Source organism: Fundulus heteroclitus, chromosome 22 (genome assembly GCF_011125445.2).
Source record: "Fundulus heteroclitus isolate FHET01 chromosome 22, MU-UCD_Fhet_4.1, whole genome shotgun sequence".
Taxonomy (NCBI): Eukaryota; Metazoa; Chordata; class Actinopteri; order Cyprinodontiformes; family Fundulidae; genus Fundulus; species Fundulus heteroclitus.
In genome coordinates this window covers 13,363,377-13,386,387 of record NC_046382.1, presented here as the reverse complement: position 1 = coordinate 13,386,387, position 23,011 = coordinate 13,363,377, and the positions used below count along the sequence as shown (strand labels likewise).

General features: G+C 41.9%; 2 protein-coding genes across 3 annotated transcripts in view; one reads left to right on the top strand and one right to left on the bottom strand.

The window, feature by feature from the left end:
- The window catches only part of vrk2 (VRK serine/threonine kinase 2), a 36,762-nt gene extending 16,038 nt beyond the window's left edge, over window positions 1-20,724 (top strand). The window contains exons 6-14 of one of the 2 annotated variants that reach the window (XM_036126289.1): window positions 1,883-1,991; window positions 2,192-2,284; window positions 2,457-2,589; window positions 9,611-9,731; window positions 11,199-11,257; window positions 13,280-13,449; window positions 16,021-16,170; window positions 18,513-18,698; window positions 18,843-20,724. In XM_036126289.1, coding sequence (XP_035982182.1) covers window positions 1,883-1,991; window positions 2,192-2,284; window positions 2,457-2,589; window positions 9,611-9,731; window positions 11,199-11,257; window positions 13,280-13,449; window positions 16,021-16,170; window positions 18,513-18,698; window positions 18,843-19,202 — 1,381 coding nt within the window. In that variant the 3' untranslated portion in view covers window positions 19,203-20,724. Of the gene's footprint in view, window positions 1-1,882; window positions 1,992-2,191; window positions 2,285-2,456; window positions 2,590-9,610; window positions 9,732-11,198; window positions 11,258-13,279; window positions 13,450-16,017; window positions 16,171-18,512; window positions 18,699-18,842 lie in introns of both variants that reach the window. The other variant, XM_036126288.1, reaches the window with a different exon arrangement.
- The window catches only part of fancl (FA complementation group L), a 36,096-nt gene continuing 32,321 nt past the window's right edge, over window positions 19,237-23,011 (bottom strand). The window contains exons 12-14 of the mRNA XM_036126291.1: window positions 22,489-22,605; window positions 19,529-19,600; window positions 19,237-19,311 (exon numbers count right to left, since the gene is read on the bottom strand). Of these exons, the coding sequence (XP_035982184.1) occupies window positions 19,276-19,311; window positions 19,529-19,600; window positions 22,489-22,605 (225 nt within the window). The 3' untranslated portion in view covers window positions 19,237-19,275. The remainder of the gene's footprint in view (window positions 19,312-19,528; window positions 19,601-22,488; window positions 22,606-23,011) is intronic.

Sequence of the window (23,011 nt, the reverse complement as noted above, 5' to 3'; positions counted from 1 at the left end):
GCTTAATGAGGTAGTAATTAGGGGATCACCTGATCCCATCAGCTATGTGAGGGCTGGTGGAGCGCATGCCAAAAGAATTCAAGCTGTAATTGAATGTCGGGATTGTTCTGATAGTGGTTCTGATAGTGATTTCTGAATTCTTGCCAAGAGATTCCATATGTATTGTTTCAAAAAGTGAATATGAGCTTTTTTTGTGCTTTAAACCATTTTGATCACATGTCAATAATTTCATTTGGAATTTGGGAGAAATGTCAGTACTGTGTAAAGCAAATTTTTTTTCTGTTTTCTTTGAATATAGGAAAGTCAGAGAAACTATAAAACTTTGTAAAACATTATGTTTTTCCACATAATCACAAAGGGCTGGGGAACGGGGAAGTGCGAGGAGCGTTGCATGATGCAGCTCGAAGGAGGGGAGCGGTCCAATAACCGGGTACCGTAGTGTGCGTCAAGATAATAGCAGCTAGCGCATTAGCTTATATTGACTATAAGGTTTTCTCCCAGACGGGAACTTTACTACTGAGGGTTTTGTGTTGCATGGCGTGGTTTTATGTACGCTTAGCCTGGCGAGCGTGGGGGAGGTTTGAGTAAAGCCTTACTCAAATTAAAGCCTGCATCCACTCCTCATGGGTTTGAATGCCATTTTGTTTCACAATATATCTAATAATTTATTTGAAACATTCAACCATTTAGCTTTATTTGAGGTAAAGATGGACAACTTGATGCTGGTGCTTCTTTGTAACATCAACTTCATGCAAGAACCTCCGTAGTTATGGACTGGACAAGTACAAACTGGACTTTCAACTCAGCTGCTCGTAAACTTTTTATGAGCCACAAACGAGAGCGTCCCGTGTAACAGCGCGATACGGAAGCTTCATGGTGCAGGAGAGAAAGGATCAAGCATGGGTGGTGAGGACAGCGCAGGGGATTGTGGGATGCCGTCTACAAGATCTAGACACGAGTCCAGTAAAGAGCCAGACGTATTGCCACAGATCCCACCCAACCGAGCAAAGTGCTGTTTGTCCCAATTCATCAAGGAAATTATTAATTAAATCAAGAACTAATAGACTAAAAAGCACCTTTTTTTCCCCAAAGCTTTAAGCGCTATCGTGCCCTCCTGAGAATCAAAGAAACCACCAGCCCAGTTCATAATCTGTTTACAGACATGGTACTGGTTTCACAGGTTCTTGATCTGATTGAGAATCATTCACACCGTCTCTAATGTATATTTGCATACGATCGGCTTCGAGGTGCAGTTTTCTGAAGGAGCGCCTAAACAAATATTAGTGGCAAGAATATGTACACATTAAAATGTTCTTTTTGTTTGTATTATTATGGAGTGGATTAGAGGCAATTCATAAGAAACTCAGACTTGCACACCCGATTCTTGTTTTTCAAAAGCATTACAATTCAAATAAATCGTTAAAGTGACATTAGAAATGAATGTGATGTCCATGTTTGTTCGGTTTTAGCAAACTTAAGAGAGGTAAAGGAGAAATATGTTTTCTGTGTTGTTTTTAGTTGATCAAAGTAAAAAAAAAATGTCAAAGATAGAGTTTATAGACACATTTCTTCCAAAAAATTATAAAATAAAATCATAATATAGTACCTTTCTGAATAGGTTTATGTAGTTGTTTAACTTTGCAGAAATCTGGTGATGTTTTATTTATCTGTCAATAATCTTGAGTACATTCTTTGTCTGGGCAGCCCTTGGTAAAAAAAAGAAAAAAAACAAACTCCCTTTAAAAACCATAAAGGCTAACTGTTTGTGGCATTTATTACAAAGAGGTCAAACGTTTCTGTCTAGTTTATCAGGCTCCAGCAGAACCTTTCTGTTAAAAACATGGTTGCCTCTGACGGTCGGTCTGATTCCTCTCGCTCTAAGGTATCGCTTCATGGTCATGGACCGGCTGGGTAGTGACCTTCAGAAAGTCTGTGAGCGTAACGGAGGCCGACTGAAGAAGACCACTGTGCTCCAGCTTGGTCAAAGACTGGTGAGGGACCGACCATAACATCATCACTGTGCGTTTCTGTTTTTCGCTGTTGGAGTAATTAAGCATGCGTCTTTTGTGGCAAGATGTTGGCTTGGGCCTTCAGTAAAGGGCCAGTGGTGCCGCTAACCGTTCCTTCAGATATCCAGTTATCTTTTTTCACAATTTCTTGTTGTTGGTTGTCCTTTGGGCTCCTGTGTCAGCTGGATGTGCTGGAGTACATTCATGAAAACGAGTATGTCCACGCAGACATCAAAGCTGCCAACCTCATGTTGGGCTGCAGACACCCGGAGCAGGTTCGTCGCATCACCGCTTATGTTTTAAAACCAGGTTTCATGCACTCCTGTAGTGTTGATAGTTATCCACTGACCTCAGCTGTTTGTTTTCTTTAGGGTTCTGTCTAAACTGTACCGATTTGGAAGTGAACATTGTAATTGTTATGTGTCCATGTCCCGTTGACTGCTCCAGGTGTACCTTGCAGACTATGGGCTCTCCTATAGATACTGTCCCGATGGAGTCCATAAGGAATACAAGGAAAACCCCAAGAAGGGCCACAACGGAACGATTGAGTACACCAGCCTTGACGCCCACAAAGGAGTTGGTAAGCCTTCCAATTAGTGGCCATAGACGTTATTTGTTATAGCAAAGGCTTCTAGAAACTATTTGAAATCAACATCAAATTCAAGATCAGTTTTTTAGTGCAGGGAAGAAGATGCATAAAGAAAAGTTTAAATATCATCTGGGATAATTAAACCAATGTCTTTGAGGCCGTGCACTTTATTTTAAAGAAACATGTTCTGGTTTAGCTTTAAATTACGCCTACATATTCTTGTATTAATAATTACAAAAGAACATTTAATTTGAAAATGAAGCTTATAAGTGTGTGAGGGTAACTGAGTCGACCTCAGCAACACTTAAGCTAACATGTTTAAATGTTTTGACCCAAATCTGGCAGCTAGCATAATATTTCTTATTGAAACATGGAGCGGGAGCAGAGCTATGCTGGACAGTTATGCCACAGTTATAAGGACAATTTCATATTATTATAGTATATATATATATATATATATATATATATATATATATATATATATATATATATATATATATATATATATATATATATATATATATATATATATATATTCTATAATAATATTTTGAAACCTTTCTTTCAAAGTCTGGGATGACTGTGAAAGTAGTGTAGTCTGTTCTGGTCTCTTCAGACAAAAGCACACAGTTCCACTCGCATTTGGCTAACTTTGCTACGTTTGTGACTGTAGGGCAGAAAAAGCTGCCATGTAAATAGTCTCCAATGGCTGTTATGGAGACTTCGTGACTCCATGATTCCTTTCTTGCTGCAGTTCTTCAACTGTTGCTCTCAAGCTAAATCTGGGTTCTTGTCCAGTGTTTTCTATCACAGTTCCTGCTCACTGAAATGCTTTGATTCTAACTCTCTTAGAGATTTGCAGTTGTCTTGCTGTCATTTCCTAATTTACGAAGATTAACGCACGTCTTTCTTACTCAAGTACCATTTTCTATAGTCTTTCCCATTTTCACGAATGGCTAGGAGTTTCACGTCGTTATGCTACCCCAGGGAAGCAGAGGGTCATTGATTACTACTTAAAAGTTTGTAGACATTCAAAAAAAGTAATAAAAATAAATTATTAATTTGGAGGAAAAAAAATCTAGAGTAGCTGTTAAATGTACTCATATTAAGTTACATATTTCAGTGTGAGATAATGCTACTGCAATAATGATGTTTAATTTCTGACTGTTTGCACTTGTCTACCCAGATGCTAGTCAATGTGACAGAGGCTGGAATGTCAGAGTCAATATCAGGCCTTTTATTTTACGCTGTCTTTACTCTTACCAAGTTTATTTTACATTGCTTGATTGGGCCATATAAAATGGTCTTTTTGCCCTCTGTCACCACCAGCGAATATTGGGAACACATTAACTGGCAAATTGCCTACATGCTCCCTTTTCTCATCGACCATTGATTTTCCCATCCATGCCCCCCACTGAATCCCCCAGCTCTGTCTCTGTTCAACAATTCCCTAATTAGCCGAAGTCATAACCTGCATCTTGTATTCATCCTCCCATTAATTAAGGGCTTTGATGTTTGGTTAGCGCGAGACCTGAGCTACCGATAACCTCTGTGCTCTTTACGTCGACCAGCTCCACCACTCAGCCGTTCGATACTGTGGGTTTGCACAACTTTGACCGAGTAATTAACCATTTTAAGGTTTATATCCGTATTTCAGCTCTGCAAAAAAGTGAAAAGGAAAACACACAAGTTATAATACTGTTTCGGGAAGCGAAGGAATGTAAAAAGACTCTTCTTAATAGGATGTGTATTATCAGTTTTTCAACCTTTCTTATTCACACATAAAATAATGCTTGTACCATAATATAGTTATATTGAAACTTTGGTAAATGTGGCGAAAAAAAGTGTGAAAAAATAAAGGTGATCCAAAATCACGATTGGAGAAACATCAGGGAAACCGTGTCTAACAGCAGTAGCCAATAAGCCAGCAGCCTAAGCAGGGATTTAAAAGCATTGATTAGTGTCCCAACCTACCTGGGATTCAACATAGTGGAGGATGATGGCTTTTGATTAAAATCTCTTAATTGAAACATCAAAGATTTTACAGAATTCAGGTAGACACCGCAACGTCAGCTCCAGTTCTGACCAGTGTCGTTACTCTAACGCACACAGAGAACCAGCAATCCCATTTCTCTCAGCATCTGTGTCACCAGAATACTTTTCTTATTCGCTACCCAGGCCGGCGTTTTGCAAGTCTCTTTTTTTCTACACATGATTGGTCTTTTACTCATGATGGTGTAACTGCTTGACAGTAATATATATGTCAAAACTTTCTCATGCTACGCAAACTCTTAAGTCCGTACGCAGTCGGTTTTCTCACAGGATGTGGTTTGGTTTCTAAAAGGTCAGTTCAAATTAATTTGCAGACATCAGCAGATGTTTATCTTGCTGACATGAAACACATTAAAAGGTAAAAGCTGCTATAAAAAAGTACTTTACTCTATAGATTTGTATGCTCATAAATATCCCCAGTCACCTACATGGTCTGGCTGTTCACCCCCTGCTCAAGCTATCTGTAGTAGTCATAGCATAAAACATGTTATCTTCCAAGATTTGAGCTAAATAATATTGGGATAATTGTGTATTTAATAGAGATAAAAAAATTTTTTTGGTGGATGAGGAAAAAAATGTGTCCCCCCCCAAATTTACTTTTAATTGTTTTAAAAAATTGCTGACCTTTAATTTCTTTTAAAAATCAATATAAATGTATGTTTTGATCTATAATACTTTCAAAAGGTTTAGATTTTTCTAACTCTTAATTGAAATTTGGTCTTTAAAGTAGCAATAAATAATAATGACATCTAGTGGTTAAAGTCGGAACAACAGATCCACAAAATCTATCACGGACACCCAGCGTCAACGGTCCGTTGTTGTAGTGAACTTTTACTTCCACAGGACAGATATATGATGTTGTATTCTGTTCTATTTCTCATCCGCTTTCTTACTGGCTTCCATGTTTGCATGCTGCAGCTCTTTTACCTAAATAACATACCAAATGCTGGGCTCTGTTTTGGGAAGCCTGGAACTCTCATATGATTGGCTCAGGAACCAGGAAGTAAACACGGGCTGCACTCTGAACCGTAGTTGTACCAGACCGTACCTCTAGATTTAAAAGGAGAACGCTTGACTAAGACATTGTTGATGGAGGGGACCGATTGTTGCTTCCATCCCAGGTGACAAATGAGAATGATGTAGGTTGGTTTTACAGTAAATATCTTACTCATTGCTCCTTCAAATTCTTTTTTAGAAGCTTTTCACAAGGAAACAGAGTAAGGTACGTAATAGTTACAAATTGAGACCTTCAAAGTACAACATCAGAATCTGGCTATTCAAAGCACTGTGTTCTCCTTTAAAGCCTGCTTAGACACAGACAGAACATTTTCTAAGAACCAGACCCATATCTGCTCCTCACCAACCCGGTGGCATTCATTCCCCAAAAGCTGTTGTCAGGTTGCTGATGATGAGCCTTGGTAAACGCATCCTGCTAGTGGCAGACCTATGCACCCGGAGCTTAAACGGTGTAATTAGTGCCATTTGGTGGGCGGACAGCGGACTGATGACCGTCTCCAAACAACAAGTCTGCAAGGCAGAGGGGTTAAGAGCGCGACACAGCATTGTGCTTAAGGGAATCTGAATAACAATAGGAGATAATTAGCAGCACAGCCAACGTGTTCTCAGCTCGCTGTCTAAAGCTGGTAGGGAACACAGCCGGTGAGTTGGATATATTTATGCCTGTTTCCTGTATTTATTGATTGTTTGTGTTCAAGTTTCGTCTGAAAGCTGCACATGCACATATGCATGCATGCTCCCTTTAGTTGTCCTTTGCCATTCTTCATACGAGGGCAAAGCACATACATAAATACAGAAGAGCCGACACATAAAGTGGGATAATGAGCAACGTTATCACGCCCAGAGCGAACGCAGAGGGCAGCTACGTTTAATGTAGTTGTTGATCTTTTTAATTGTTAATCCATTATGTTGCTCTGGGAATTGGACACCGTTTTCCAGTGTCGGTATCACGTGTATTTTTCATCTTTATTCTCCTCCAACAGGCTCTTAGAAGCAATAAGTCGGTGCGTAATCCTTCACAACTACAGAGAGCCTCGCTGTAATGCAGATGTAATGCATACTTTAAATTCACAAGGACAAACAGATTTGACCCTTATTATCGGAGTTATTAAGATCAAGTAGAAGATACATTGACAGTTGTACATTTGGACCTGATATATGTTGACACTCACAGCAGATTTGTGCGGGCCCATATGAAAGCGTCGCCTACCTTACAGGTTTTGTTTGTTTTTGCGTTTTGTCACACGTACATGCTTCAGATAATTTAACACATTTGAATAAAAAATTATGCAGCCAGCAATTTTCAAATTATACTTTTTTTTTTTTAGGTGTCTTACAACATGAAGAAGGCTAAAAGTTTTTAAAAGGCAAACACATCACACCCCGATCTAGAAAATTCAAGAACTTCTATTAGTCTGGAAAGGGTTGCAAAGCCATTTCTAAGACTTTGAGTCTCCATTGAACCACAGTGAGAGATATTATCCTCAATGGAGAAAATAAAGAGCAGTGAATCTTTTTAGGCATGCTGAAATGAACTTTCTACCTACACTGCAAAAAGGGAAGCAAAAGTAAGTCAAATTTTCTTGAAATTAATGTATTTTTCCTTGATTTAAGCATGTAAATAAGACAATGGAGTTAGTATTTTGACCCCTACAATAAGGTAATTAGATATTCTGCCCTTGAAATAAGATGATAGAGATGAAATATTCACATTTTAAGTGCAAAAATCTTATTCCATTGGCAAATAGTCTTATTTACCTGCTTAAATCATGGAAAAATACATTAATTTCAAGAAAATTTGACTTACTTTTAGGTCCCTTTTTGTAGTGTGGTGTTTCTAGACTGAGAAAGGGAAATAGCTCAGAGAGAAGTCACTACTTTTCAGCATGAAAAGAACCAGGAACGGAGGTCTGGGAATCTTGAAGGGATGCCTTTTCAGGGAGGTGTTTCAGATATGCCCAGTTAGGAAGAGTTGCCCCCATGACCAGGTCTTAGGCAATAATTTAGAACCCATCCCTGGAATAAAAGGTACAGACAGGTATTTCAGTATCAAACATCTTTAACCAGCCTGTCTGAAGCCTTCCAGCTGGTTCCACTGAATTTTTCGTTTGACGCCAACAGGCGAGTTTGTGATTTATGCACATTTATGTCCCCAAACTCATTTGCTTACTGTACTTTAAAGCTTCACTTGGTGTTGACAGTCTTTATTCAAGTTGAAGACAACAACCTAGCTATGCCAAGTCGCAGTAGTCTTAATTTTTTACAAATATATCAACTTAAAATCAGATTACCTCCATCATAATGTGATCCTGTGTGCAAGTGGCCACACTTCCTCTTTGGACCAGACTGCTGGCCGACCGGAGAGGATCAATGCCGGCTGCGGCTCAGGCAGGTGATTGTTCCCTTCTGCTAGAGCCAGTCAATAGGTAATTTCTCCCGAGACGTGCGGAAGCCTTTACTGTATTGAGCTACTAAAACTCCCCAGGGTCAACCTCACTGGACTTGGTCACCAAGTATCGACAGACCTCACAGACGATGATTATTTTTATGACTGCATGGATCTACATTTATAAGATGGAAAAAAGGCTTGCTCAGGCCCTATGTAAAAAAAAAAAGAAGAATGTATCCAGCCATTAGGTTCAGTTAAAATCTTTGCTGTACTGACCTGCTTGGGTATTATTTGTTGCCAGTCTAAGTATCTCACTGTATTTAATGTACAGACACAAAGCTGTATAGAATGGTCATGCTCATTGAAAGTAAAACACAATATGAGAATGTTAGTTCCTGGAAAAACACCATTTGACTAATGAAATATTGGCTTTGTGTACACATTTACTTCACAGTACATAGATAAAGTACTATCGCAGTTCTTATATTATTTCACAAGTTGAGAACTAAAAGCTATGTCTTTTTATTAGACAGACATATTCCAGCAATCTTGTAATGGATTTGAAGAATTATCTTTAATATGAAACCATTTACACATATAACACTGAAATTCAGTCAATTGACATACAGAGATATTGTGGCACTTCATAATTTTTGCTATTAGAGCCTTGATATTGAATTAGAGTGGGATGAGGCTTGAGCCTTGATGAACCTCACATTAATTGTAATCTAAGATTTAAAACTGTCAAAACTTTTCTAGCTTTGTCTGTTTTTGTTAGACTTTTATTTTGAAGTGCAAAAAAGAAGTAGCTCTCAAGTTGACCGTTTGTGTGACTGACGGGACTAATTAAGACGACTTGTCCGTCTGGTGACAACACCCCCAACCACTGCGAATGGTTTGTGTGTCAGCTTTCTACCCTGTAGAAAATCAACATTACCAGACAACATATGACATAAGCACCGTGAGAATACTGGGGCTGGCTATTCGTAAGCAGCTAACGTCAAAGTTGCCATATGCTCCGTAGCTTCCTGTTGTTGCTAAACTTCCTAGTGGTCTGCATTGATCATCAATCCTTCCATCTGTACTTGGACTGATCACATCTGAACAGGATAATCCTGCACTGAACAGATTCTCTACTTTTACTTATACTTTATTCTAGTTGTGGAAACATAAAATAGAGCATCTTCAATGGTTTTTGTCTTTATTATCACTTTTATTAGCCTATTGTAATTTTCCAGGTCCAGAAAAATTATGAAAATATGAGTTTACAGACTATTCTTTATTCTTTTTCTAAAATAGTTAAAAAGATTCTACATGATAAAGGACCATGATTTAACTCTTATTTAGATCGGTTGTCTTAGAATTGCCATATATCAACTTGAATGTTTGTCCAAAATATTGATCTGTTTAGTTTTTCAGGGCTGTATGAAACCTTTTTTTTTTTTTTTTGGAGGGATTCTTTTTGTTTTATCCCCTAAAATTGCTAATATTTCGCCTCGTCAGCTGGGTGTATTGTTGCAGCTCCATTACTAAACATTCCTTTTCTTTTCATAGCACCATCAAGACGTGGTGACCTCCAGATCTTGGGCTTTTGTCTTCTTCACTGGTTATGTGGGTCGCTGCCCTGGGACAACGTCCTCAAAAACCCCACTCAGGTCCAAGAGGCCAAAATTAGGTAGGCGGTCACAAGTGCTTCTTGGGTATTTGGGTTGGTTTGTATCGTTTCCAGTGCGCAGCAGCTCCTTTTTTAATGTTAATTTCACGTTTCAGAGGTAACCAGTTGAACAGGGAAATGGTAATTCTTTTCAGTGGGAACAAGCAGCGTCAGTATTAGGCTGTTATTATGCCGTCATGCAGCATGGATGAAGGTGCATTGTGTCTTTGGTCACATGTTTTGGGTCATAATTCCGCTTTTAGACCCAATTACAACCCATGTTCAGTATTATGGAGGAAACCACCAGTTTTTTATTTTAAAATGTCTATACACTCTAACAAAGTTCCCGGGGCCTTTGAAAGAGGAACAGGACCACAGCATCACACACCCTCCCCCATACCTAACAGTGGGTACCAACTGCTTCTCCTCATACGGGTCCTTTGTTCTATGCCACAGCTACATTCAGTTTTTATTACAGAAAAGCTCAATTTAAGTCTCAGCTGATCATAGCGCAGTTAAAGGCCCTGAAGAGGAAAAGCCTTCCGTCGGCATGATTCTGTCACCCCCGTGCTTCACAGCGGGGCCGGTGTGTTCAGGGCTACGCACACTGGTTCTGATTGTTGACACAGAGACCCGGTGACTCCCTAGAAGCCACTTTTTGCTGCAGCTCTCTGAGCTCGTCAAGTTCCTCTGACCTCCCTCCCCGCCCTGAGCCGTGCAAATGGAGCCAAAATAAATATGTCTTTTACGGCTAGAAATGTGCCTGTACCGCATCACACGTCTACCCCAGAGAGAGAGAGAGAAACGTATGGACTACTAATTAGGAGTTCTTTCAGTGTTTTGTTAAATAATAATAATAAAATGTACTAATTACAAGATGCCTCACTTTGTTCGAGGTGTGAACAGTTGTGCCTCCAGTGGTTCTTGTCAAAGATTTCCTGCCATAAATTGTTTTCCCCACTAAATAAATCAATTCAAGTTGATGTTTGGAGTTTTCTTAATTGCGATGGTGAGATGCTACGACTACAAAAGAAAAGACTTATTTACTTTAATGCTTTTTTCACACCTTTATTGGATCAAGCCCCTAGTGTCTGTCGGCGGTTTAGTGATTTAAAGCACTTTCCGGCCCCTTCTTACGGCAGACATTTGTAAAACTAAATATGTATTGGAAATATAAAATTTTTAACCCTTTTTTTTAAATTAACTCGGCTTCTCACTCTTTGGTGTTTAATGTTACCGTGTTACAATGATTGCAGGCTAATATCTTGCACTCTGCAGCAGAGCGGCATAAATATTCATGGTCACTAATAATCCGGAAAGTGTAGTTGACCCCAGATAAGTGTTGGCGCTCTGTGTGACAGCCTGCTTTGGCTGGGATTTAGCTCCCCTCTCCCGCTGCCTTATTCCTCCGTCCCGCTTTTTGCCCCTGAACTCCATCTCCCGTGTCTTTGTGTCCTCATCTCCTCCTCGTTTTATTTCCTCTCCTAGACTGATGGATAATCTGCCTCGCTCGGTTCAGCAGCTGTCAGCGAGCGGCGCCAGCACAGGTAAGCCAGGGCTGCAGGGCTTCTCCAGGTTACAGGACATCATTTAAACTTCTCTGGTTAAACCGAGAATTTGGGAGTAAGACGAGAAAGCCTCTGAGGAAAGGAGGAATGGTGTGTCAGTCTAAGCTGCAGCTGTTTCTAATGGGGATGTAAAGAAAAGGTCAGAGTCGAGGATGATTCAAGGAGGGGGCTGGCATCCACGGGACACACACTGTGCTCTGAAATCATTAGCTGCGTTTACCAATCAGGTTGTAGAAACACCTGCATTGTGTGTTAAATTCATTTTGAGTGGGGGAGGGGGGGGGGTAATCCACTTCAGCACTGAAAAAAAGAACTAAAAGTAAGAAAATTAGTGTATTTTACCATGATATGAGCAGTTAAATAACTCGATTTGCCAATGGACTGAGTATATTTACCCCTAAAATAAGGTAATTAGAAACCTTGCACCTGAAATAAGACAATGGAGAGTAATTGCTCCTATTTTTAGTGCAAAAAATCTTATTCCATTGGCAAATAGTCTTATTTACTTGCTTAAATCAAGGAAAAAAACACTAGTTCAGTTTACTGACTTTTGGTTCTCTTTTTGCAGTGAGGCTGTAAATATAGAAGAAGTGAAGCTTTACACTGCAAAAAGCGAACTAAAAGTAAGTAAAATTTTCTTGAAATTAGTGTATTTTTCCTTGATTTGAGCAGCTAAATAAGACTATTTGCCAATGGAATAAGATTTTTGCACTTAAATAAGACCAACTCATCATCTCCATCATCTTATTTTAAGTGCAGGATATCAAATTATCTTATTTTAGGGGTAAAAATACTCATTCCATTGGCAAATAGTCTCATTCAGTTGCAAGAAAATTGCGTATGCACCGTAACAATGACGATAGGCTCTTAAAGTACATCATAAAGCATTCACAACTTCTTCTACCGTCTACCTGGGTAATTATCGACAAAAACTTATTGTTGTGCCGATTTTTGTTTTATTCTTCACACTGACCCCTACATGCACGTCAGCCTCACTTCAAGCTCCCCTCAAAATTTGTCAATGTCAAGAGAAAAGAAGAGGTTTCTTTCAAGTAGATCCAGTTTTACATCCAATGACACCTTGGGTCATGCCACCGATACAAAAAAAAAGAGGAGTAGTAAACTGAGCGAGTTAAAACGAGCAGCGGCTTGTTCTCTTTCATACGACGTTCTTCAAGCTGGACCTTGGACTGCTGAAGGGGAAGAAAAGCACTCCCATCCTGCAAATGATACGGATTTTTGTCACCGAGAGCCTGACCTTGATGTTGAAGGTTTAGCTTAATTAGTAGCCTACAAGTTAATAAGTTTGATTTTCCTCAAATGCAGCTCATACCGAGTCTTTGAAATCTGGCCCTTCAGAACGAGGCTAAAGGAGAAAAAATTCTGCCGTGGTTCTGCCGATCAATTAAACGGACGGCTGTCTCATTGACATGCCTTTCAAAGTTAGTTGTGCTTTATCTCCTCTTTATACGGAGAGGTCACACCTTAGTGATGGCTCGTCGTGTGATGTATGGTCATAGCGGCGCGCTCATCTACTGACAAAGCCAGGCTGCCCGCTGAAGATAAGCGCCGGAGAATGCATCAGCCACGTGTGTGTGTGTGTGTGTGTATGTGTGTGTGTGGGGGGGAGAGATACAGGTTCCACCGCTGCATGTGTCATACACACCGCCTGGCCAGTGTGTGATCCATGGAGGCTGACGGCGTATGACACGATGCGCCTCCACAGCTGTGCGCACGCCTGGTCTGCTCCGTGCGGGGAGATACATGGCCAGTCAGTGTTTTATCTGCGGCGAGAGACCTTCAGGTTCATCCTGTGCTCGCTGCCGCCGCCTCTCTCCTGAAATGACTTCATACGACAGGAAGAAGCGTCGCTGGACCAGCAGCCTGACTGCAGCTCATTCTATCGAATGATTTTATTGCTGAGACTCCTTCCAGAATTGTAATTTTTTTCCCCTTCTTTCCTGTTAAACTTGTTTTCTTGATGTTTGTTCCAATCACCAGATGAGTTGGCCGAGTTTCTGGTTTATGTGAGAACTCTGGACTACGAAGATAAGCCCGACTACCAGCTTCTGAAAGAGCTGCTGGCCTGTGATGTCTCAGGGGGTCTTGACTTCTCGGTGCCTGAAGATCACCAGGGGTCTGCCACCAAGGAGTCTTTCAGTCGAGAGAAGGTGAGAGCAAGACGAGATGATTTCCATGTGTGAAATGGCTATCAATTAGTAGTTAAGCCATCCTGACGTCACACATCAGGATCAATGAGGCACGGTTCCAGGTTTTTATCTCCCATACCAGAATTTCACACATTTCCACACCTAAATTGTCAGAGTTCTTGGTCCAGAACTGATCACGGGGATCCCAGCAAATCTTGTCCCAAAGCTGTCATGGCTGTTGTGTGTGACGTCAGCATTCAGTTGTGTGCTAGATCATGGACTCCCGGACTTTTCAGCCCGCAAGCCCAAAAATAACAGCGCCAGGACCGCTGACCCCCTTTCTGTGTGGGTGGGGTGAAGGTGGTTCCTGGAAAATTACTAGAATAAAGTTCTAAAAACATGAGGATAAAGTATTCATTTCAGGAGAACTCCCTCAAAATAGTGCTGTCGTTCCCCTGTGTTAAAACGAGGAACGTGGGGCATCTTGTAAAGTTAGACTTTGGGAAAGTCTCACAAATAACGGAATTACAAATCTTTTTTGCACATCAATCAAATTAACGTTAATACCAGGACTTTGGCAATAATTATGCCGACTGTGTAACTAATATTAGGACTTAACTCTCATACGACTATTCTCGTAATGTTCTTTATTCTTGTCTACCTACAATCATGATTTATTGTCGTAATTTCCCCCCTAAAAAAATTGTGTGAGGACCAATTTAGATTAAAGAAACCTAATTATTGGAGGAGTACATTTATAGCAAAAATATATTTTGAGTCTTAATTCACATTTGGGATAATTTTTTTTTTTCTTTGACCAAAGGCATACATTTTTATATTAAAACAGGTATATCCCTAACATTGTAAAATCAGAAATTTGGATCATCCCACAACCCCCACATGGGGGTCCTGACCCCTACTTTAGGAACCCAGGTGCTAGATGATGGGGCGGCACTGCAACCGTGCTGCTGCTGGGTTTCATTCCTACAGTAGGCTCCGCCTCCTCAGTGTTAGAGCTGGGACATTTACAAACTATTCAAATCTATTGATTGAATTTCCAGCGAGTGAGACAGCAAACAGACCTAAGAGTAGAGGTGGCGCAGAGTAGATGAGCATGTATGTGTGTTATGTTGCTGTGCAAACATCAAAAAGGCCTCACAGCTGCCTGATGGGCAACCGTCTAGGGGACTGTGGGACATTTCATTTAAATTGAGTGGCTGGTAACTCAAAAAAGCCATAAACGATGAGTCTGACTTTATAATTTCCAACATTTGAAGAACATAATTTATTTGGTATTTCAGAATGATTCAAAGTGGCCAGCTCCATTCCTCAAGCAGGACTCAACACACCTGAGTCAAATTGAGAGGTTATTACCAGGCCTCTGCAAACATGATTCAACGGTGTTGGAGAGGCTGCACATCTACAATATACTGGCTCTTTAGAAAAGGAGTTAACCCACCCCTGTTCTAGGACTGGTCTCCCCAGATAAAATGGGTTACTCTGGATCGGCTTCTTGAAATCAATATAGAAAACAATGGTCAGTCTTCAAAATGGCTCTTTGAATGTGTGAATTCAAACAGCCCTACACCTGATCTCTAGTGGCAGGGCCTCAAGATTTCCTTCAGACTCCCAGCAGTTGGCAGAGTCAGGCAGGTGAGCATAACCCAACCAAGGAACAGCTGCCGTTGCCACAGCCGTGCTGCCCAGCAATAAACCAAAAAGGCAGGTTTTGTGCTCAGACGCTCCCTGAAGTGCAGGGATCTCACAGCACCCTGGAAGTCCTCAACAAGACCCAGTCAAGACTTCCCACGATTTGGCCAAATTTCAAAGTCATGGCAAAGTGTTATTCAGGGCTCCTTCGTTCTTCACACACTAGTCCTGATTTTACAGTTTTTTGTTAAATAATTACAATACGGTTGAGTAGAGGTTAATGTTAATGACCTGGTGAGGACTCGGTCTTCTGCTTAGTGCACCCTTACACGCAAACCTTAGACATAAATAAGGATGTGCTTAATGTTTCACCATAATTAAATGTAAGACCCTCACTGCTGGCCCATAACGGTTTCCTCTGGTGAGTCTCTTAACCTCAAGAGTGCAGAAACGTGATGGCAGTGAAAGGGAGGTTTAACCTTCTGCTGACATCCCCCGCTCTCCCCCCTGAAAGGAACACGCCAATGAAGACCACAACACCCCCCTCCATTCCCCAGAATCACTTCTTGACCCTGCGTGGCCCAGTGACCGTCCTCTCAACAGCCCAGTTTGAAGGAGCTGATGACACACACTTTACCCGGCACAGGGTATCTCCAATTATGCTCCTAATTTCCTCTCCTCTCCTTGTGTCATTTCATTTCCATGCTAAAGTGCTGGCCAGTTTGATCCCTTGTTAAACACAAGTGGCCATTTACCGACGCTTTAGCGAGGAGAGGAAATGTCAGCGGAGCAAAAAGGCCACAGAATCGTCTGCCATTACTGTTGGATAAATATGATTCTTTTATGGCCGATCACAGTTTGAAAGTGAAGTAGTGTTATTCAGCGGCAAGTCAAAGAAAGTTACAAAGTCCTTTCACGGTGATGCTCCAACTCTTCCAGAAGCAGCAGAAAGGAGGCGCGGCCAGAGGACCCCGCAGAGCTAAGCCGGGGACCCCAGAGCTGGATGATGAAGAACCCGAGAGCGCAAAGTCTAAACCGGTGCCAGCTCGCTTCATAAGAGGACCACCCCTCACTAAATCTGGGCCCAAAGAGGTAAGGTGTCTCACAACCTGCTAGAAACAGTCTGCAGTCCCTCAATCCATTGTACTACATCTTTAATGCTAAATCCCATTTCACCTTTTTTTTGGGATGGGGAGGGGGGGTTAGTAAAGTCATGCATCAAAGGACCCACATTTTCCTCCAGGGTTTACCTTCAGTAAAGCAAGGTCACCCAGGTCCTGCAGACGGAGAGCAGTCCCAGGCCATCAAACTAACACCAACATGTTTCCCTGCAGGTCCAAAGGTTTTAGTTTTTTCCTAACACCGTGTTGTTTTTACACCATAACGTAACAGGCCCACTCTTTGCTTGTGTCAGTCCGCAAAAGCTTTCCCAAAAGGCCTGCGGATGATCCAGACGTTTCGGGGAAATGTAAGCTAGGAATTTGTGTCGTACCATAAACACTAGTGGTGTCCCGATACAGATACTGGTATCGATACCAGTGTCAGGTACTCATACTCGTAGAAAGCAACCTACGCTGCAACTCAAAGGCTAGATACCACTTTATACCAGGTAGTGGTGCTGTACACCAGGAGGTGGTTTGCTAACCCTCCAAAAGAAAAAGAAGGAGAGAAGATAACTGAAGCTCTAACCGAATTCATCGCCATTGATGGTCAGTCGTTTTCAGTGTCAATGTTCTTGTTAAGTTATTTGTGATCTATAAGTACCAACTTATTAAGTACTCAGTATCGGTACTTGGAATCAGTGAGTATCTAAACTGAAGTACTCGTACTTGGTCTGGAAAAAACTGGTATCGGGACATCCCTAATGAACAGTGACCTTAACTGAGGCCGATGAGACCTGCAGTGCTTTAGACGTTCTCCGGTCGTGTCCTGGATGAGTTGTCGATGCTCTCTGGAGGTTGTTTCAGAAAAGGTTAATCACTTTTTCGTGTTTTTAGACCATCTATCCAGACTTATAGATCCCAGCAAATTTATCAGTTCTTGAACCTTTTTAGATCATCAGTATAATGTGTTGCTTCTTGATGCTTTAGCCTACTTCATGATGTCAGACAGGTTCGATTTTACAGATTAATTGGTTCTGCACCTCGGAGTACTCAGGTCTGGGTGTGGTATAAAAGGTAATAGAGCCTCACAATGTTAGGACATCTCACAGTGGCGACGTGCCTTTTTCCTCTCTCTCTTCCTCATCTGTGCTTCTCACATTTCAACCTTATAGCGTCATTTGTGTCTGGCGTGACTTAAAATGGGATGGCGTTTTTATTTTATTTTAGGAAATGAAATCAGTTTTAAACCTGCATTTTATCCCTGTCTAATGTTAAAACATGTGATCTGAAACATTTAAGAGCGACAGAGATCTAAACTGGACTCTGCATCACACACGCACAGAACTGAACTTTATGGCCATTTCGCATCATTACTTTGCACTGCCAAGTTGCTGAACTTTTATAATCCATTTACATTTTAGAGTACACAACTGAACGTTTACTGCATTTTTGCACCATTATTATTTTGCACTGCCAACATTGAACTTCTCATATTAATGCCTTTTTGCACTATAAACATGGTGGAAGATTCTTCTGCACACTTAAAAAAAACAGTTTTTCTCCTGCACTGTTACATTCTTATCACTTCATATTGTAATGTTATTTTATTTCGATTGCAACCTCATTACACTATCGTAAGCTGTATGCAACGAAATTTCATTTTGTATGCACTCTGTACATACAAAATAACAAAGTTTGTCTAAGTCTAAGATGCAACAACAACAGAAAATCTGTCCAATCCTTTTCTCGGGACAGCAAAACAACCCGTCTTCTGATTGGCCACTTTTATTAGTTCAACCTGAGGCATGAATACTTTAGCAGCATTGTCACTCATACAACAGGCACATGTATGTGTGAGGAGAGCATAACAAGGCATCAGAGTTTAATAAACTATAGAACTCCGCCACAGATATTCATAATTTCTACCATAGCATTATAGTATTAATCGCTAAGCGACTTTACTTCTCCGTGTTACAAAGCTGGATTTCTGAATGAAACATTTTGGCATTTAAAATCTAAACTCTAGATGTTTATTTACATCAAAAACGCAGAGAGATTGTTTCACCAGCAGCATGTTTTGTACTTCCACCTGCAGGGTGGCCCGGGGAACAAAAGCAAAGAACGAGACCTCCACAGGATTAGGTTCATTATTTAATGAAACCATATTCACATTTTATTTCTGTTTTCTTCACGTTTATCTGCAGTGACTGAAAGCAGGGAAATGAGCCCACGGTGCAAACTGTTCTCCGGCTGAAGCGAAGCCGGATTCAGGTTTTTTTTTTTCTCCAGGTAAAACGGTAACAAGCCGCTGTTTCTGCCGCTTCCTCCTAGAGCAAAGAGGTTCCTGCTGCTGGAAAGTGGTCGCTGAGGCCGAGGCCTGCCCGCACGTATGAAGAGAAAGACAGCGAAGATGAGGAGGAGGAGGAGGAAGAAGAGGAGGAGGTGGTCAGACCCAAACGGATTCCTGCGCGCTACCTGAGAGGTCCTCCCATTGGTCCGGGAGCTCCGCCCAAACAGGTGTGAGGCCAAAAGGCTCGCAGCCAGGCGGCTTTTTGTGACTTTATGCAATCATTTCTGCAATCTTTTGATGACTCAAGCTCAACACAAAATGGGCAATAAAAATAAAAAGAAACCAAAAAAAAAAAATACATTTTTTAACAGAGAACTAAATCCAAAAGACCCGACAAGAACGCAGACGAGCTGACCCCGATCTGGGCGAGACGGGAACACGGGCTCAACTCCACGACGGGGAAATACGGCCAGGCACAGAGCGACGGGGAGAGACAAACGCACGGGGATTACAGAATACACTGGGATGAGAGGCCACACCCGAACGGGGTCGGGCACGGCCAGATCCGTTCAGAGCACAGAGGCTGCTTTGGTGAGCGGGGCGCTCCGGCGCGGCCAGATCCCAGACCAGAAACTGCTTCCATACAGAGAAACTCCAGGATGTCCCAGTTTGTCTTTGTGGGCTTCGTCCTTCTGTTTGGTGCCGTTTTTGTGCTGGCCAAAGTTCATTAGGAGGAAAAAGTAAAAGTTTTTATTTATTTTTTTAAAAATCTAATATCAGATCAATGTTTCGTCATGTTGCTCCTCAGGACTTCTGGGCCGCCATTTTCACAGTGATGGGCTGAAAGAGAAAGAGAAGCCGCAGGTTGTTGTAGTGAATGACTAATCTGTAAGGATCCCCCCCCCCCCAGTAGGACTCTGACTCAGCTATAGCTACAGAGCCACACGTGGAGGCGCTGTGAGAAGACGAGGCCAGATGATGAATGGATCCATGTGAGTAGCTGCTGAATATGTATGCAGAGCTGAGGCCTTTGTGGCGGTCGGAGGCGCACACGTACCTTGCTGCAGTAAGGACACTCTCCGAAAACAAGGTTGAAGCTCTGCCTGCTGGAGGGAAGCGCTCGCAGCCACTGGAGGAGGGGAGAGGAAACATCCTGCTGATTAAAAACTTTTTTTTTTTTTTTTTTTTTTATGTACACTACTCCTATATATAATATCATCCTGCACAATATGTTTCAGAGGGCTTCTCAGTGAACAAGATCTCCTCCCGCCACCTTTCACCAGGTCCTCAAGACATTTGAGAACCAGAATTTCACTAAATCCAGAGAAAATAGTCACGAGTTTGTTCCTCCGTGCTTCTAGGCAGGACCGGTCCGCCGGAGCGATCCCGCCGTACCTCTAGAGACTGAACTTTAGTATTAGACGCCAAGCTGACCCGGAGCTGCAAAACGCCCCCAAATATTGTATTTAACGAACAACCTGATAAAGCTGAATGTGTTCACTAAGGTTGGGTCAGTAAGACATTTCCTACAGCATACAGTGAACTTCATAATGGTTATGGTAAGCAGGCCTTAACCGGCTGTCAAAGCCTCACTTTTTATACCAAACCCCACTGTACACGCTCCAGGGAGCCGGTAGTGGATAATCTAATGAGAATTTTACATTTCCAATAAACTACCGCAGCAGAAACTCAACGTGCAAGAAGAATGTGATTTCACAAAAGTATTTACTCAGACTTTTTCTGAGGCTTCAAGTGTTAGACAGCCGGGACTGAACTCTTGGTGTTACATTCCTCCCTCACACCTGCTTCTCTCTTTGTTTTGCCCCATCAGCTTCGTCTTTGTCTCGTCTGACTGAAAAACTTTGCTCCGGAAGCATTTTGTCTCCTTCAGGGGGTCAACCGCAAATTTGAGTCCAGCTTGAACGTGTCGATTTTGGAGCTAGAGCTTCACCTCTGATCCTACGCCGGGTTCCCCTCAGGGCAGAAAACTTGAGTCTTTGTGGTTCCTCAACCTCTGAAGCACTCTTCTTCCATCTGGGCCGTCCTAGCTTTGCCTCAGTGGCGACACGATAACTTAGTTCCTTCAATTCTCCCCTTGTTCTGAGTATTGCAGTCTCAGTATTTATTTAAATACACAATTCAAACTTGTGCGACACGTGCTTGTTTTAAACCTTTGCACTACTGTAATTATTGTCCTGCTTCAGCAAAATAAATCTGACATTAAAAGACTTGAAAAGCAAACCTGCAGCCAAACACTAATCCTTTGTGTGTGTTTCTTGTAGTTATTTGTCACACAGTAAAAATCAACTAAAGGGCAAACGTATTTACATATTACAGCTATCCTCCTGGATAAAAGTAATTCATAAAAAGCTCTTTGTTTTAGTTTAGCCTAAAATGACTTTTTTTTAAAAAGTCATGTTTTCTGTTTTAGCGGCTTTTTAGCAGCTTGGAAACTCGACGGCTGCCGAGAAAACTCCACAGTGCCTTCCAACATTATCCAGACCTGTTGAGCTTCATCGATCACGATGAACAACCCTAGCCTCGTGAGACCATCCTGATCTCGCGAGCTTTCAAGGTTTCACTCGCAGATCAGTCTGGCTACTCTCCGTTAAAGAAAATTTGGAGCCGTTCACCAAACGAACGTCCAATCAGCGTTGGCTTTGAGGCGGGTTGAGGTGTGACGCAACGAGGAGCGACAGTTCAGTCTAAAGAACATGGCGGCTTCAGCCGATGAAACTAGCGTTAGCGTGGCTATCGAGCAAGTTTTATCGGAGTTACAGAGTATTTATTTGCTGAGCTAACGAGCCTTTACCTGCAGCAGCAAGAGTAGCTTGGCTTGTGGTTGTGTTTTCGTCGTCGCTCGTAACAGAGCGACGACGAATCTGATTGGTTTATTTGGCCCGTCTATCACCAACATAGGCCAATCAGCTAACCAGTATTTTCGCCCCTTCCCAAAATTACTTCAACGGAAGGTTTCCAGATGGATATGCGGAGCAAATCCATCTGGCGGAGTCAGGTAAGAACAACCCCAACGTAGGGCAACATTCTGACGTGTGAGGAAAAGGATACGTGGTTTTCAAACTTAGAGGAGAAAAATATGAAAAGTGTGGCCTGCAACTGTATTCAGCCCCCCTGAGGCAGTACTTTGCTGAAATTGCAAGCCTTTCAGCGTACGTCTCTACCAATTTTGCACATCTAGAGTCTGAAATTTACTTGGCAGAAAAGTATCCCCACAGCATAATGCTGCCACTGCCATGTTTCGCCCTGATAATGGGATGTCCCGCGATAGTTTTATGTCACAGTGTTTAGTTGGTGAAGATTCTCAGTCATCCAGGTTCGTGATCGATCCAGAAAAGGTTAAAACACAAAACAACCAGACTTCTTTTGTGAAGCTGAACGTCTTGAGCTTCAGAAAAGAAGCCTAGTTGTTTTTTTTGTTTTTTTTTAACCTTTTTTGGATTAGTCAAGTGTGTTGCAGGCAAGTCAAAAACTTACATTTTGGACCCTCTTTCACATGTTTGCTGTGTCCTGTATACCAGAAGTTCCCAACACTGGAGCTCAGGACTTCTTATGCTGTACGTTTTCGATGTCTGCACATCCTCCTTAACGTGACTCCTGTTATTAAGCGTGTGGCAGTAGGGCACCACCTAAAACATGCAGCACATGGGGACCAGGGTGGGGGACCTCTGTCCTACAAGATCTCTGCTATGGAGACTTCTTGTGACTCTCTCTCCTTAAATAGTAGCTTTTTTTGTGGTCCATCCGCTGTACTGGATTTCCATTTAGGGCTAATTTTTGTGACAAAAAGAAAACCATCTATTGTAATTGACAACTATGTGTTGGTCTATAACTTAAAATCTGAGTGAAATATATTAAAGTCTTTTTTTTTTTAGTTGTAACGCTTCAGAATGTGGGAAAGTTGAAGGGGCAGTGAAGGGCGCTGTAATCCAGCAGATTAGGTGTGAAGGTTAGACGTCAGTGAAGCTCCTCGGTGATGGAGCTGTTCTGCGTTCATACCTCGTAGAGACAGGCCTGATGGAATGGCTGGCCACAGCGGGGGTCGTTGCACACTTGATCTGGGATGGCATCTTCAAGCCGATAGGAGTAACAGATGCCGCACTCCACGTTGAAACTCTGCACACACACAAACACACAAAATCAGAAACGTCCAGTAGCGCTGTCCAACATGTTGTGGAGTCTGTGAGCACAAACATGCTAAATCAACCCTCCAACCATCACCTGCAACACCCACACTGCACTCTGTGTTGCTGCTCCACTATCACACCTTCAGGGCACTCTCTCTCTTTGCATTTCTGTGTAATGAGAAGCTTCTGTTTTTGTTTCCCCCCCCCCCCCCCCTCTTCCCCTGGAGCCATCCATTAAGAGAGAGGATGGCAGGTTTAAAAAAAAAAAGGAAAAAAAATCAACATCTGGTCAACCCAACTTTTTTGCACTCCTCTGAATGTTAATGAAGCTGAGGCATTAATCACCGTGGCGACAGCAGATAAACACAACGCCCTTTCAACCCATCCGCAGAGGA